The sequence below is a fragment of the Mesoplodon bidens genome, assembly GCF_964165515.1.
Source record: "Mesoplodon bidens genome assembly, chromosome: 2".
Classification (NCBI taxonomy): Eukaryota; Metazoa; Chordata; class Mammalia; order Artiodactyla; family Ziphiidae; genus Mesoplodon; species Mesoplodon bidens.
Genome location: NC_138177.1, coordinates 80,166,381 through 80,179,579, shown reverse-complemented (window position 1 = coordinate 80,179,579; position 13,199 = coordinate 80,166,381). Strand labels below are relative to the sequence as shown.

Sequence of the window (13,199 nt, the reverse complement as noted above, 5' to 3'; positions counted from 1 at the left end):
TAAACCCAATATGCTAATGTTCGTAGGAGCTGTGCCATCTTCTGGGAGGTCTCTGACCTCTCCCTGCTCATCTTACTCACCTCACATCTGTATCCACCAATGAAGTCCCTGCAGGTGGCTCCGTGCTGGCAGGGATTGGACGAGCACTCATCAAGCTGATCCTCACAGTAGCTCCCGGTGTAGCCCAGGGGGCACTGGCAGTGATGTGAGTTGCCAGCACTGATACAGATGCCTGAGTGCTGGCACAAGCGGTCAACGGGCACCCCTGGGAAACCCAGTGGAGGAAGAAACATCATGGGAGAGCATACAACACGTCAGGTTCAGACCAACTAATCTAAGTCGGTCGACACATGAAATTTTATTATTGTCTAGTTTACAATCCTCGGTACCAGTTTTATATTAAAAATAAACAAGCCCTGAAAGTGGAATATGCCTTCATTTCACTTTAAATACCTTTCATTTTGGAATCTCTAGAGCTGTTCCTCTGCCCTTTCACCTTCTGTTTCAGACCCTTTCTCCAGAGTCTTGTCCATCCACTCCTGTCTTCCCTTCCCTCTCCTCCCATGATAACAATATTTGCCCTAAAATGCTACTGGTCAGTCAATACTTTGTGGTCTGATCCTTAAATCTGAGGGGGCACAGCTCACCTCTGCGGGAGGCCGCAACCTCACAGGAGACACTGGGCACGTCACAGTAAGCACCAGCCCATCCAGATGGACACAGGCACCGGGACTGTGCTTTTTCTTGAATGCAGGTACCTTTGTTTTTACATGGAGACCGACTACAGAGGTTCACCAGGGTCTGAAACAGGGGCATACACATACATCAACATTCAGAAACCAGAAATGAAAAAGAAGTTACACTGCATTTTAAGAAATCAAAGGAAAGCATACTAATTAATAATTTAAAAAAAGAGCCCTCACCCAAGCCTTAAACTTAGATCCACTGTCCCCAGATAAGTTAATCATTTTATACAGTCTAATTCCTTTTAGCTTTGCTATTTAAAAATTCTTACCACACAAGTTTAAGAATTTGAGGAAGCCCAATAGGTTAAGTTATCCCTTACGCCACACTTATGTCTAGAAACATGGCCACCCTATGGGGCTAGAAAGAAAGAGAGAGTTAAAGCTGTCAGACAGCTCCTATGTGCTACTCTTGAGTGAGAAATCCATGTGGGGCTTGATCAAATCTGTCTGTGGTGAATATGAGTGAAAGGACTTAAAGCCTGTTAATAAACCTAAAAACTGTCAAAGAGCTTACCTGATGGGAGAAACTCAGGCTCATGAAAAGCATGAGACAAAGACTGTAAGTGAACTAGCACCTTCTCCAAAACTCACATGTGGTGGCCTGGCCCCCGGGGAGAGGAAGGCCAAACACAACAATACAGACCTTTTGTGAAAGAAAGGGGGAAGGGCAGAGCACTCCACGAGCACCTGTAGTCTGCACTGTGAGAACAAGCAGGAGCCCCGTGAAGAATACCCTCCTGACCCACAGAATCAGCAACAAGCTGTTTAATAGGCAGAGGTGCTTACAGCACCTTTGCTTACAGCAAAGCCTTATTGAAGTGTACTCTGTAAGTCTAGTTAAACTTGGCCATTTATTCCTAAGTTCTTTGGACTGCTGTTATTCTACCATGTACCATTGTTTGAGAGGTAAAGCTACATAAAATTAAACACAATGCTGTTTGGTATGCAACCTTGGAAAAGTTACTTTGCCCCTCTGGGGCTCAGTTTCTTCTTCCATGAAATGAAAGGCTAGACCAGTCAGCTCTGAGGGGTCCTTCCCTTATAGAGTCTATGAAAACGTATATTATTATAAATAGTTGAATTTAAAAGACATGTGAATAGCTTGGTTTTGAGACTGTTACAATATTGCAAGACATGATAATTCTCGTTATCCCCTTAGATGTTGTACCTGAATTTTAAAAATCATATTTTGATTGTTCTTTATTTCCCTTTTTGTATTTCCTAAATGATATCTATGTGCTTATTTCCCACATGCATTTTCTGCAGTTCTTGGTTAGCCTGTTATAACAATTTTATATTTGTTAATCCATATAATCTTGCCAGTGTCACCATTTTGGAATCTACCAGCTATTAAGAAGCTCTCCAGATTTATCTCAGGGACATCTCTAAGACCCAGAACTTTCTCTTTTGGGTGGGGCTTATTCTGCCTAGAACAGGAATAGGTACAATATTCAACTATTCTGAGGGAGCTGAATGAATGGGATGGAGTCTAATTACCTGACAGTTTTTCCCAGTGTAGCCCAATGGGCAGATGCAGCGGTAGGTACCCAGGCCATCAACACATACTCCTTCATTCAGGCATGGATGAGAGTTGCATTCATTGATCTCATGGAGGCAGAAGGGGCCAGTGAAGCCCACAGGGCACAAGCAAGAGAAGGAGTTAATCCCATCGACACATGTGCCACCATTGAAACAGGAGCTAAGAAGCAAACAGGGAGAACAACATTAGCTATGTAATCTGGTTCCTCTGATCTGCTATTTAAAAACTAAGGTTCCTGGAATCTAAGATATTACAGAGGCAAATACTCCTGAGCACCCAAAACTCCTATATCCAGTAAACTTTACGTTTTTCCAAACTAGAATGGGCGCCAGTCAGCCTGAGTCTCAGCTTCCTTTGCACAGCCAAAAAGATTAGAGGAGTATTTAAAAGTCTGAGCTTATTAGAGGCTCCTAAAGAAAGTGAAGGTTTCCAAGTTTTACCCCGTGCTTCTGTAGCTTTCCATGTATCAAATTTCATTTTATCCCTAAGCCAATTTAATTTATAAGGGAAGTGTTAAATAAATAGCTCTTGACTCTAGATTTCTTTATGGAAGAGAAACAGAACAAATTTGTTGATAATAAAAAAAGAAACAAACCTCCCAGAAATTACTTAAAGAGGAATGACAAATCTGCAAAGAAATAGGAATTTTTTAATTGTCAACTAAAATGAACAAGAGACCAAAAGGATATGGAATAGAATTATAGCTCTTTCTGTTCCCTATGCAAGCAACAAATGATGATCCATCTCACTAAGTTTTTCAACCTCTAACCTTTGAGCTTGTAACTAGATGCCTACAAGGAATCAGGAACTAGGAAATAAGAGGTGATTATGGGGTGGGATCCAAGTGGATGCCTTATGCCTGTCCCTTGATCCCAGTACTGTGCTCTGTAGTTTCCTCCTGTTACTCCCTTTGCCCCTAAGACACTGGTGCCTGAGGACACGGGCTGCTCACCTCTCAGTGCACTCATCAATGTTGTTCTCACAGTGGACTCCATCAAATCCCGCCTGGCACTTGCAGGTGTAACTGTTGACATAGTCAGAGCAGGTCCCTCCGTTCTTACAGGGTTCACTCAGACACTCATCCATGTCTGTCTGACACCTGTCCCCAGTGAAGCCCGGAAGGCATAGGCAGGAGAAAGTATTCACTCCATCTACACAGGAACCTCCATTCTGGCAAGGATCTAAGCCATTGCACACAAGAATTAGAACTCTGAACAGCAGCATCAAGTTAACCTTAGACTCATAAAGGTGAGTACCCTGCACTGAGTCGCACAAAGAACAGAAACAATTCTGACTTTTCTTTGCATCTATTTTGCCCTGACTCCTCCATTTATGAAAATGAATGCAGTAACACTACCCTGAGATTCTTAATAATAAGAATCTGTTTAATACCTGGAATGAACTTTCCATATACCACTAACAGTTCTGCAAACTTAATAGTCATAAAACTTGTATTTGTTCCACAAACTTGCATTTGTAAATCAAATATATGGCCCAATACACAGAATCTCAGAAATATCAATAAAGATTTTCAAAAGGTGTATGTGGTGGTGGAGTGGGTTGGGTAGGATGGAATAGGTATTAATCAGCCCCCTGTGCTAATCTATCTTTGCTTTCTTTTCCTCACTCTCTTCCTTTCTTCCCCCATTTCATTTTTCAAATGCACACAGAACATTTACCAAAACAGACCATACTTGTAATGAGGTGGATAGACCTAGAGTCTGTCATACAGAGTGAAGTTAGTCAGAAAGAGAAAGACAAATACCGTATGCTAACACATATATACGGAATTTAAAAAAAAAATGTCATGAAGAACCTAGGGGCAAAACGAGAATAAAGACACAGACCTACTTGAGAATGGACTTGAGGATATGGGGAGGGGGAAGGGTAAGCTGTGACAAAGCGAAAGAGAGGCATGGACATATATACACTACCAAACGTAAGGTAGATAGATAGTGGGAAGCAGCCGCAGAGCACAGGGAGATCAGCTCGGTGCTTTGTGACCGCCTGGAGGGGTGGGATGGGAAGGGTGGGAGGGAGGGAGATGCATGAGGGAAGGGATGTGGGAACAGATGTATATGTATGACTGATTCACTTTGTTATAAAGCAGAAACTAATTAAAAAAAAAAAAAAAGAGAAATCTAGAAACAATAAATGCTGGAGAGGGTGTGGAGAAAAGGGAACACTCTTGCACTGCTGGTGGGAATGTGAATTGGTACAGCCACTATGGAGAACGGTATGGAGGTTCCTTAAAAAACTACAAATAGAACTACCATATGACCCAGCAATCCCACTACTGGGCATATACCCTGAGAAAACCATAATTCAAAAAGAGACATGTACCAAAATGTTCATTGCAGCTCTATTCACAATAGCCCGGAGCTGGAAACAACCTAAGTGTCCATCATCGGATGAATGGATAAAGAAGATGTGGCACATATATACAATGGAATATTACTCAGCCATAAAAAGAAACGAAACTGAGCTATTTGTAATGAGGTGGATAGACCTAGAGTCTGTCATACAGAGTGAAGTTAGTCAGAAAGAGAAAGACAAATACCGTATGCTAACACATATATACGGAATTTAAAAAAAAAATGTCATGAAGAACCTAGGGGCAAAACGGGAATGAAGACGCAGACCTACTTGAGAATGGACTTGAGGATATGGGGAGGGGGAAGGGTGGGCTGTGACAAGGCGAAAGAGAGGCATGGACGTGTATACACTACCAAACGTCAGGTAGATAGATAGTGGGAAGCAGCCGCAGAGCACAGGGAGATCAGCTCGGTGCTTTGTGACCGCCTGGAGGGGTGGGATGGGGAGGGTGGGAGGGAGGGAGATGCATGAGGGAAGGGATGTGGGAACAGATGTATATGTATGACTGATTCACTTTGTTATAAAGCAGAAACTAATTAAAAAAATGAATAAATAAACTTAAAAAAAAATGGAAAAAAAAAAAAAACAGACCATACACTGGGCCATATGACATGCTTTAATAAATTTAAAGTAATTCAGATCATGTGAATTATGTTCACTGATCACAATGGAATTAAACTAGAAATCAGTAACAAAACCTACCTGGAAGGAATCAGCAACAAAAGATATTTGGAAACTAAAGAACACACTTCTAAATAACTTATGAGTCACAGAACAAATCCAAATGGAAACCTGAAAGTATTTTGAGCTGAACGAAAAGAACATGACACATCAAAATTTGTGAAATACAGCTAAAGCAGTGTTTTGAGGGAAAATGTATAGCATTAAATGCTTATTTTAGAAGTAGTAGAATGAAATAAAATCTAAACTTCCATCTTAAGAAACCAGAAAAAGAAGGGGAAACTAAAACCAAAGTAGGCAATGAAAAGACTAAAGAGCAGAAATCAATGAAATAGGAAACAGTAAAACAACTGAGAAAAATCATGAAACTAAAACTGGGTTCATTAAAAAGATTATAAATAAATACATACCTACATACATAAGTACACATACACATAATACATAAACAGATAGATTACTAAAACCAATAATGCTCTACCAAGAGCAACCAGATGAAAAAAGAGAGAAGACATAAATAACCAATATCTGAAATAAGAGAAGGGAAATAACCCCATTTTAAAGTAAACATTAAAAGTACAATAAAGGAATATCATGAAAGACTCAATGCCAACAATTCTGACAACTTAGATAAAGTAAAACTCATTCCTTGAAAGATGCAAATCACCAAAGCTCAATGAAAAAGAAATAGATACCCTGAACACCTATTAAGGGAATTAAATTTATAATTAAAAACCTTCCCAGAAAGAAAATTCCAGGCCTAGATGTTTAGAAGAAATAATACTAATTCTACTCCAAGTCTTCCAGAAAATAGAAAGGGAACACTTCCTGATTTGTTCTATGAGGCCAGCATCACCCTCTTATCAAAACTATACAAATATAGGGCTTCCCTGGTGGCGCAGTGGTTGAGAGTCCACCTGCCGATGCAGGGGACACGGGTTCGTGCCCCGGTCTGGGAAGATCCCACATGCCGCGGAGCGGCTGGGCCCGTGAGCCATGGCTGCTGAGCCTGAGTGTCCGGAGCCTGTGCTACGCAATGGGAGAGGCCACAACAGTGAGAGGCCCGCATACCGCAAAACAAACAAACAAACAAACAAAAAAAACTATACAAATATAGTATAAGAAAATTAGAGAACAATATTTCCCATGAACACAGATACAAAAATCCTTAGCAAAATTTGAGTAAATAATATCCAACAATATATAAGAGAGATAACACATCATGACCAAGTAGAATTCATCCCAGAAATTTAAGGTTAGTTCAACATTTAAAAATCAATTAACGTAATCCACTTACATTAAAAGACCTTAAAAAACAGTATTACCACCTCAAGAGATACTGAAAAATCATTTGAAAGAAAAGTAACCCTCATTCATGATTAAAAGGAGGAAAATTCTCAGCAAACTGAAGGTAAATTGCAAAATTCTCACCAAATTGAGGTAAATTGAGGTAAATTCCTCAATTTAATGCTTTTCCCTTAGAATCAAGAACAAGGCAAGACTGGCTTCTCTCACCACTTCTATTCTGCATTTACTGAAGTCAGTGCAATAATGCAAGAAAAATAAATAAAATGCATACAGATTTAGAAATAAAAGAACACAGAAAAGAAATAAAAGGTATAACAGTTTTATTTATTTAGAAATAACATAGTTTATTATCTCTATAAAAAATCCTAGGAATCTAAACTAAACCAGAAGCTATACTAATCTGGAGTTAATGATAAGTGAGTTTAGCAAGATTACAGAACAGAATTACTCATTAAAACCTTTAAAACTCATATTCCCTCTCTTCAAAAAAGAGTTTTCATTATATGATTCTATTTATATAAAACTGTAAAAAAATTCCCACAATCTATAGTGACAGAGATAGATCCCTGGTTGCCTGGGACAGGAAAGTGGAAAGGAGAGTTAAGTTACAAAAGAGATGAGAATACTTTCAGCGGGGTGGACATGTTCAATATCTTGAGTATTGGTTTCAGTCGTCATACGTCAAAACTTATTGACTGGTACATTTAAATACTGGCAGTGTATTGTATGTTAATGATACTTCAAGAGATGTGCTTTTTTAAAAAAGCTTTCATACCATTGTTCCCACTTTGTCCATGTACAAAAATCAGTAAGGCAATACTTAGAAGTGACTACCCTGCCTTAACTCCTAAAGCCACTAGCTTCACAATGAAGATTTTTACAGTACAACGATTAAAGACACGTGGTCAACTACCGGATGGCCAGCCTCAGCGCCGAGTCCTGCTCTACTCCCTATGTTCTCCTCTCCCTTGGGGGCTTAGGAGCAGGCTGGCATACTCACTGGCAAGGCAGTCATCGATGTCTTCCTCGCAGTCCATACCACTGAAGCCTGGAGGACACTCGCACATGTAGCTGCCCTGGGTGTTATGGCAGAGACCGTGGTTCATGCAGGGCTTGGAGACACACTCATCAATGTCAACTGTACACCGCTGACCTGGAAACATAGGGGCAATGAACGGTCCAGTCTTTGGAAGTTGATTCCCACAGAAATTTATGTGGGGCCTGAGCTTCAGCTGGGGTAGGTGGGGCTACTCCAAGGATATTCTGGTTGGTCTCCTGCTTTGGGAAGTCCCTTAAGGCTTCTGTGCCCCTAGCAGTTGATGCTACAATCCCCCGTAGAACATCATGGTTTCAGACTCTGGTTGGAGTCCTATAGACCCAGAGACATGCAAAATGGAAAGGCTTTCTAAAACATTCCAGTTAGCAGCTTCTATACAAGGCCTCCATTCTTCACAAAAAAGGGCAAGCCTCAAAAGACCAGGTCCTCCGTGTCATCAGATAACCTGACCACTTTGTTTAAGGCTCTTGGTTTCCCCATTCCCATGTTGTTACCTTGCCAGCCAGGAGCACACAGGCAGGTGTAACTCTCAAAATTTGGTGCCTCTTTGCAAACACCAGCATTCTCACAAGGGTTTGGGGAACAGGGAGCTAATACAGTCTGACAGTTCTTGCCTGTAAATCAAATGACAGAGTTTATTATAGAGAAAAATTCCAAGGAAACTGAAACTCCCCCCCACCCCACCAAATTCTATACTAAAGGATGATCTCTGAATTCAGGTCTAACGTAATGGATAAGAGCTTTGGAATCTGAGAGACCTATGGACTTTTGTGTCTTGGCTCTGATGTGGTTACTAACAGTGTGATCTCAGGCAAGTTATCTTCTCTGAGCTTCCACATAAATAAGATGGGAATGAGGATGGTATATAACTCATAGAGGCTTTTTGTGGATTAAATGAAAAAATGCTTACAAAGTCCTTATTAGCATAGGGCCCAGTACCCAGAGTAAATACTCAACAACTGTTGGGCTGCTGTCATCTTCATATTATTATCACGAGTGGTTACATGGATTTGGAATCTGGCATCAATCAGGGGTGATAGTTTCTGCATCTTCATAGCTAAGATTCAGCTACTCAGAAGCTTAGCCACACAGATCTACCTTCACATGAGCAGGGAAGAAGTAATACAGCCTCCTACTCCTCAAAACCTCTACTGGCCTGTTCCAGAAGGCAATGGGGTTGATGAGAAGGCCATCAGAGGTGGAAAACAGTGAAGTAATACTGAATGCCTAGTAACATCTCTCCTTATATCAACATCAATAACATGACATTGATAGTTGCCCATCAACATTTCCTATCTTAGTATACTGAATATAAGACTCCAGAAAAAAATTAAAAGAATGCTTTTATTAAAGGGGAGATAGGCTTTTTCCAAGATGGCAGAAGAGTAGGAGGACGTGGAGTTCATCTCTCCCCACAGATGCACTGGGAATACATCTACAGGTGGAACAATTCTCCCAGAGCACCTGCTGAACACTAGCAGAGGACCTTGGACACCTAAAAGGACAAGAAAGATCCCCACGTAACCAAGTAGCATGAAAGAAAGAAGAAGGGAAAAGGAAGAGGAGAGGAAGCAGGATGGGACCTGTACCCCTGGCAGGGAGATGAAGGTGAGGAGAGGTTACCATATCTGGGGAAGCTTCCTCACCAGCAGGGAGATCAGGTGGGACAGAAGGGGAGACTTGGAGACTCAGAGGAGAGCCCGGCAACTGGTCTGTGGCAGGCAGGACACAGTGAGACCTATGCAGATGGTCCGTGCCACAGCCCTGTGCGGCCCAGCCTGAGAGGGGTGCCTGCAGGTGCACACGGGGGCTGGGTGCCAGAACGTGGGGTTTGGAGAGCAGACCTGGGGAGGGGACTGCTGTTGGCTGTGAGGAGACAGCCTGAAGGGATGGGAGTGAGGAGCTCTGCAACCAGGAATGCTTGTGGAAGAAGCCCAGACCGCCACAGAAGTGAAGCGCCATGTGCAAAGGGCGGGGTCGCCATTGTGCAGCCTCTCTCCTCGTGAGGCGGCCCCTGCCTCCACGGGCACGAGGGAGCACTCCGGCTGGAGGCGGTTTGCGCACCCCTTCCATCTCTTCCTCTGCCCCCATGCCCCCCACCCCAGCCTGGACAGCACGCTGGCACCCGTTGCCACCTGGGCTCTTTCCAGCCTGATGAACTCGTTTGCTCCGGCCACCTCTGGAGCAGACTCCGGTGAGAGGAACACACACAGAGGTGGGGCTGAAACCACAGCTGAGCCCCAGGGGCTGTGTGACTAAGGAAGAACAGCTTAAACCTCTCCTCACAGCTACACGAACCCAGAGTTACACCTCCTCTGATGGCTTCCTAAATTCAGCGCCTGCAAGACATCCAAAAGGATAACAAGTGCTCTTGCAGCTGGGATGGGTCTGGCTTTAGCAGCTGTAGGCTTTGTGGGCACATACACAGAGGTTGGGCCAGGTCAGAATCTGAGCTGCTGCCACAGCTCCCACAGTGGGTCCAGGTTCATTATTACTGCAGTCCTGGGACCTGACTTCAGTGGATCTGTGCCAGTGGCCTGGTGAAAACAATGCCTGAGAGTCACCAGGGCCAACTGCCAGCATACCCACAGTTAAAGTGGGACCAAGAGCAATGCCAACAACAGTGTACTTTGTGAGCCTTCACAATAGGCAAAAGGGGACACAAAAGAGCACATTCACAGGTGAACAGCTCCAAAGGAGGAATACTCAATGACTCCTCTCCCAGTGGGAGCACTCCAATCCCACCTACCTTGCACTGCAGCTCAGAAACACAGCTAAGAAACAGATCTGGGGGCCTCTACTCCAACAGCTAGGGATCAGGCCCTGCCCCTGACAGGACAGTAACAACCACAGAGCAAAAAGGAGGCCCTGCTCAATATCCAGGACCAGCTCTGGTCACCACAACACCAATCAAACTCCCTATCAAGGGGATAATGGTACAAGCCTCTGGACCAACCTCACCCACCAGGGGGAAGACACAAAAAGCAAGAGGAACTACAATCCTGCAGCCTTTGGAAAGGAGAACACAAACACAGTAAGTGTGACAAAATGAGAAGTAAAAGAAATATATTGCAGACAAAGGAGAGAGATAAAAACCTATAAAAACAACCAAATGAAGAGAAGATAGGCAATCTACCTGAGAAAGAATTCAGAGTAATAATAGTAAAGATGATCCAAGATCTCAGAAAAAGAATGGAGGCAAGGATCGAGAAGATATAGGAAATGTTTAACAAAGATCTAGAAGAACTAAAAAACAAACAGAGATGAACAATACAGTAACTGAAATTAAAAATACACTAGAAGGAATCAATGGCACAATAACTGAGGCAGAAGAACAGATAAGTGACCTGGAAGACAAAATGGTAGAGATCTCTGTGGTGGAACAGAAAAAAGAAAAAAGAATGAAAAGAAATGCAGACAGTCTCAGAGACCTCTGGGATAACATCAAATGCACCAACATTCGATTTATAGGAGTCCCAGAAGAAAAAGAGAAAGGGCCTGAGAAAATATTTGAAGAGATTATAGTCAAAAACTTCCCTAACATGGGAAAGGAAATAGTCACCCAAGTCCAGGAAGTACAGAGAGTCCCATACAGGATAAAACCAAGGAGGAACATGCCCAGACACACATTAATCAAACTAACAAAAATTAAATACAAAGAAAAAATATTAAAAGCAACAAGGGAAAAGCAATAAATAACATACAAGGGAATCCCCCATAAGGTTATCCGCTGATTTTTCAGCAGAAACTCTGCAGGCCAGAAGGGAGTGGCAAGATATATTTTAAGTGATGAAAGGGAAAAAACCTACAACCAAGAATACTCTACCCAGCAAAGCTCTCATTCAGATTTGATGGAGAAATCAAAAGCTTTACAGAGAAGTAAAAGCTTTACAGAGAAGCAAAAGCTAAGAGAATTCAGCACCACCAAACCAGCTTTACAACAAATGCTAAAGGAACTTCTCTAGGCAGGAAACACAAGAGAAAAGAACAAAAGAGGAAAGGAAGAAAAAAGGATCTACAAAAACAATTAAGAAAATGCCAATAGGCACATAAGTATCAATACTTACCTTAAATATAAATGGATTAAATGTTTCAACCAAAAGACACAGACTGGCCGAATGGATACAAAAATAAGATCCATATATATGCTGCCTACAAGAGACCCACTTCAGACCTAGGTACACATACAGACTGAAAGTGAGGGGATGGAGAAAGATATTCCATGCAAATGGAAATGAAAAGAAAGCTGGAGTAGCAATACTCATATCAGACAAAATAGACTTTAAAATAAAGACTGTTATAAGAGACAAGGAAGGACACTACATAATGATCAAGGGATCAGTGCAAGAAAAAGATACAACAATTGTAAATATATATGCACCCAACATAGGAGCACCTCAATATATAAGGCAAATGCTAACAATCATAAAAGGGGAAATTGACAGTTAACACAATAATAGTGGGGGACTTTAACACCTCACTTACATCAAAGGACAGATCATCCAGACAGAAAATTAATAAGAAAACACAAGCCTTAAATGACACATTAGACTTAGATAGACTTAATTGATACTTATAGCACATTCCATCCGAAAGCAGCAGAATACACTTTCTTCTCAAGTGCACATGGAACATTCTCCAGGATAGATCACATCTTGGGTCACAAATCAAGCCTCAGTAAATTTAAGAAAACTGAAATCATATCAAGCATCCTTTTTGACCACAACACTACGATTAGAAATCAATTACAGGAAAAAAACCTGTAAAAAACACAAACACGTGGAGGCTAAACAATATGTTAGTAAATAACCAAGAGATCACTGAAGAAATCAAAGAGAAAATTAAAAAATACTAGAGACAAATGACCATGAAAACACGATCATCTAAAAACCTATGCGATGCAGCAAAAGCAGCTCTAAGAGGGAATTTTATAGCAATACAATCCTACCACAAGAAACAAGAAAAATCTCAAATAAACAATCTAACCTTACACCTAAAGCAACTAGAGAAAGAAGAACAAACAACCAAAGTCAGTAGAAGGAAAGAAATCATACAGACCAGAGCAGAAATAAATGAAATAGAGACAAAGAAAACAATAGCAAAGGTCAATGAAACTAAAAGCTCATTCTTTGAGAAGATAAACAAAATTGCTAAACCTTTAGCCAGACTCCTCAAGAAAAAGAGGGAGAGGACTCAAATCAATAAAATTGAAATGAAAAAGAAGTCACAGTGAACACCACAGAAATACAAAGGATCATAAGAGACTACTACAAGCAGCTGTATGCCAATAAAATGGACAACCTGGAAGAAATGGACAAATTCTTAGAAAGGTACAATCTCCCAAGACTGAACCAGGAGGAAATAGAGAATATGAACAGACCAATCACAAGTACTGAAATCGAAACTGGGATTAAAATTCTTCCAACAAACGAAAGTCCAGGACCAGATGGCTTCACGGGCAAATTCTATCAAACATTTAGAGAAGAGTTAACAC

General features: G+C 41.5%; 1 protein-coding gene across 1 annotated transcript in view; it reads right to left on the bottom strand.

Annotated features, from left to right (window-relative positions):
* The window catches only part of NOTCH2 (notch receptor 2), a 180,807-nt gene that overhangs the window by 24,534 nt on the left and 143,074 nt on the right, over positions 1 to 13,199 (bottom strand). Inside the window, exons 16-21 of the mRNA XM_081257108.1 lie at positions 8,200 to 8,319; positions 7,649 to 7,801; positions 3,239 to 3,467; positions 2,244 to 2,445; positions 648 to 801; positions 81 to 265 (exon numbers count right to left, since the gene is read on the bottom strand). Coding sequence (XP_081113234.1) covers positions 81 to 265; positions 648 to 801; positions 2,244 to 2,445; positions 3,239 to 3,467; positions 7,649 to 7,801; positions 8,200 to 8,319 — 1,043 coding nt within the window. The remainder of the gene's footprint in view (positions 1 to 80; positions 266 to 647; positions 802 to 2,243; positions 2,446 to 3,238; positions 3,468 to 7,648; positions 7,802 to 8,199; positions 8,320 to 13,199) is intronic.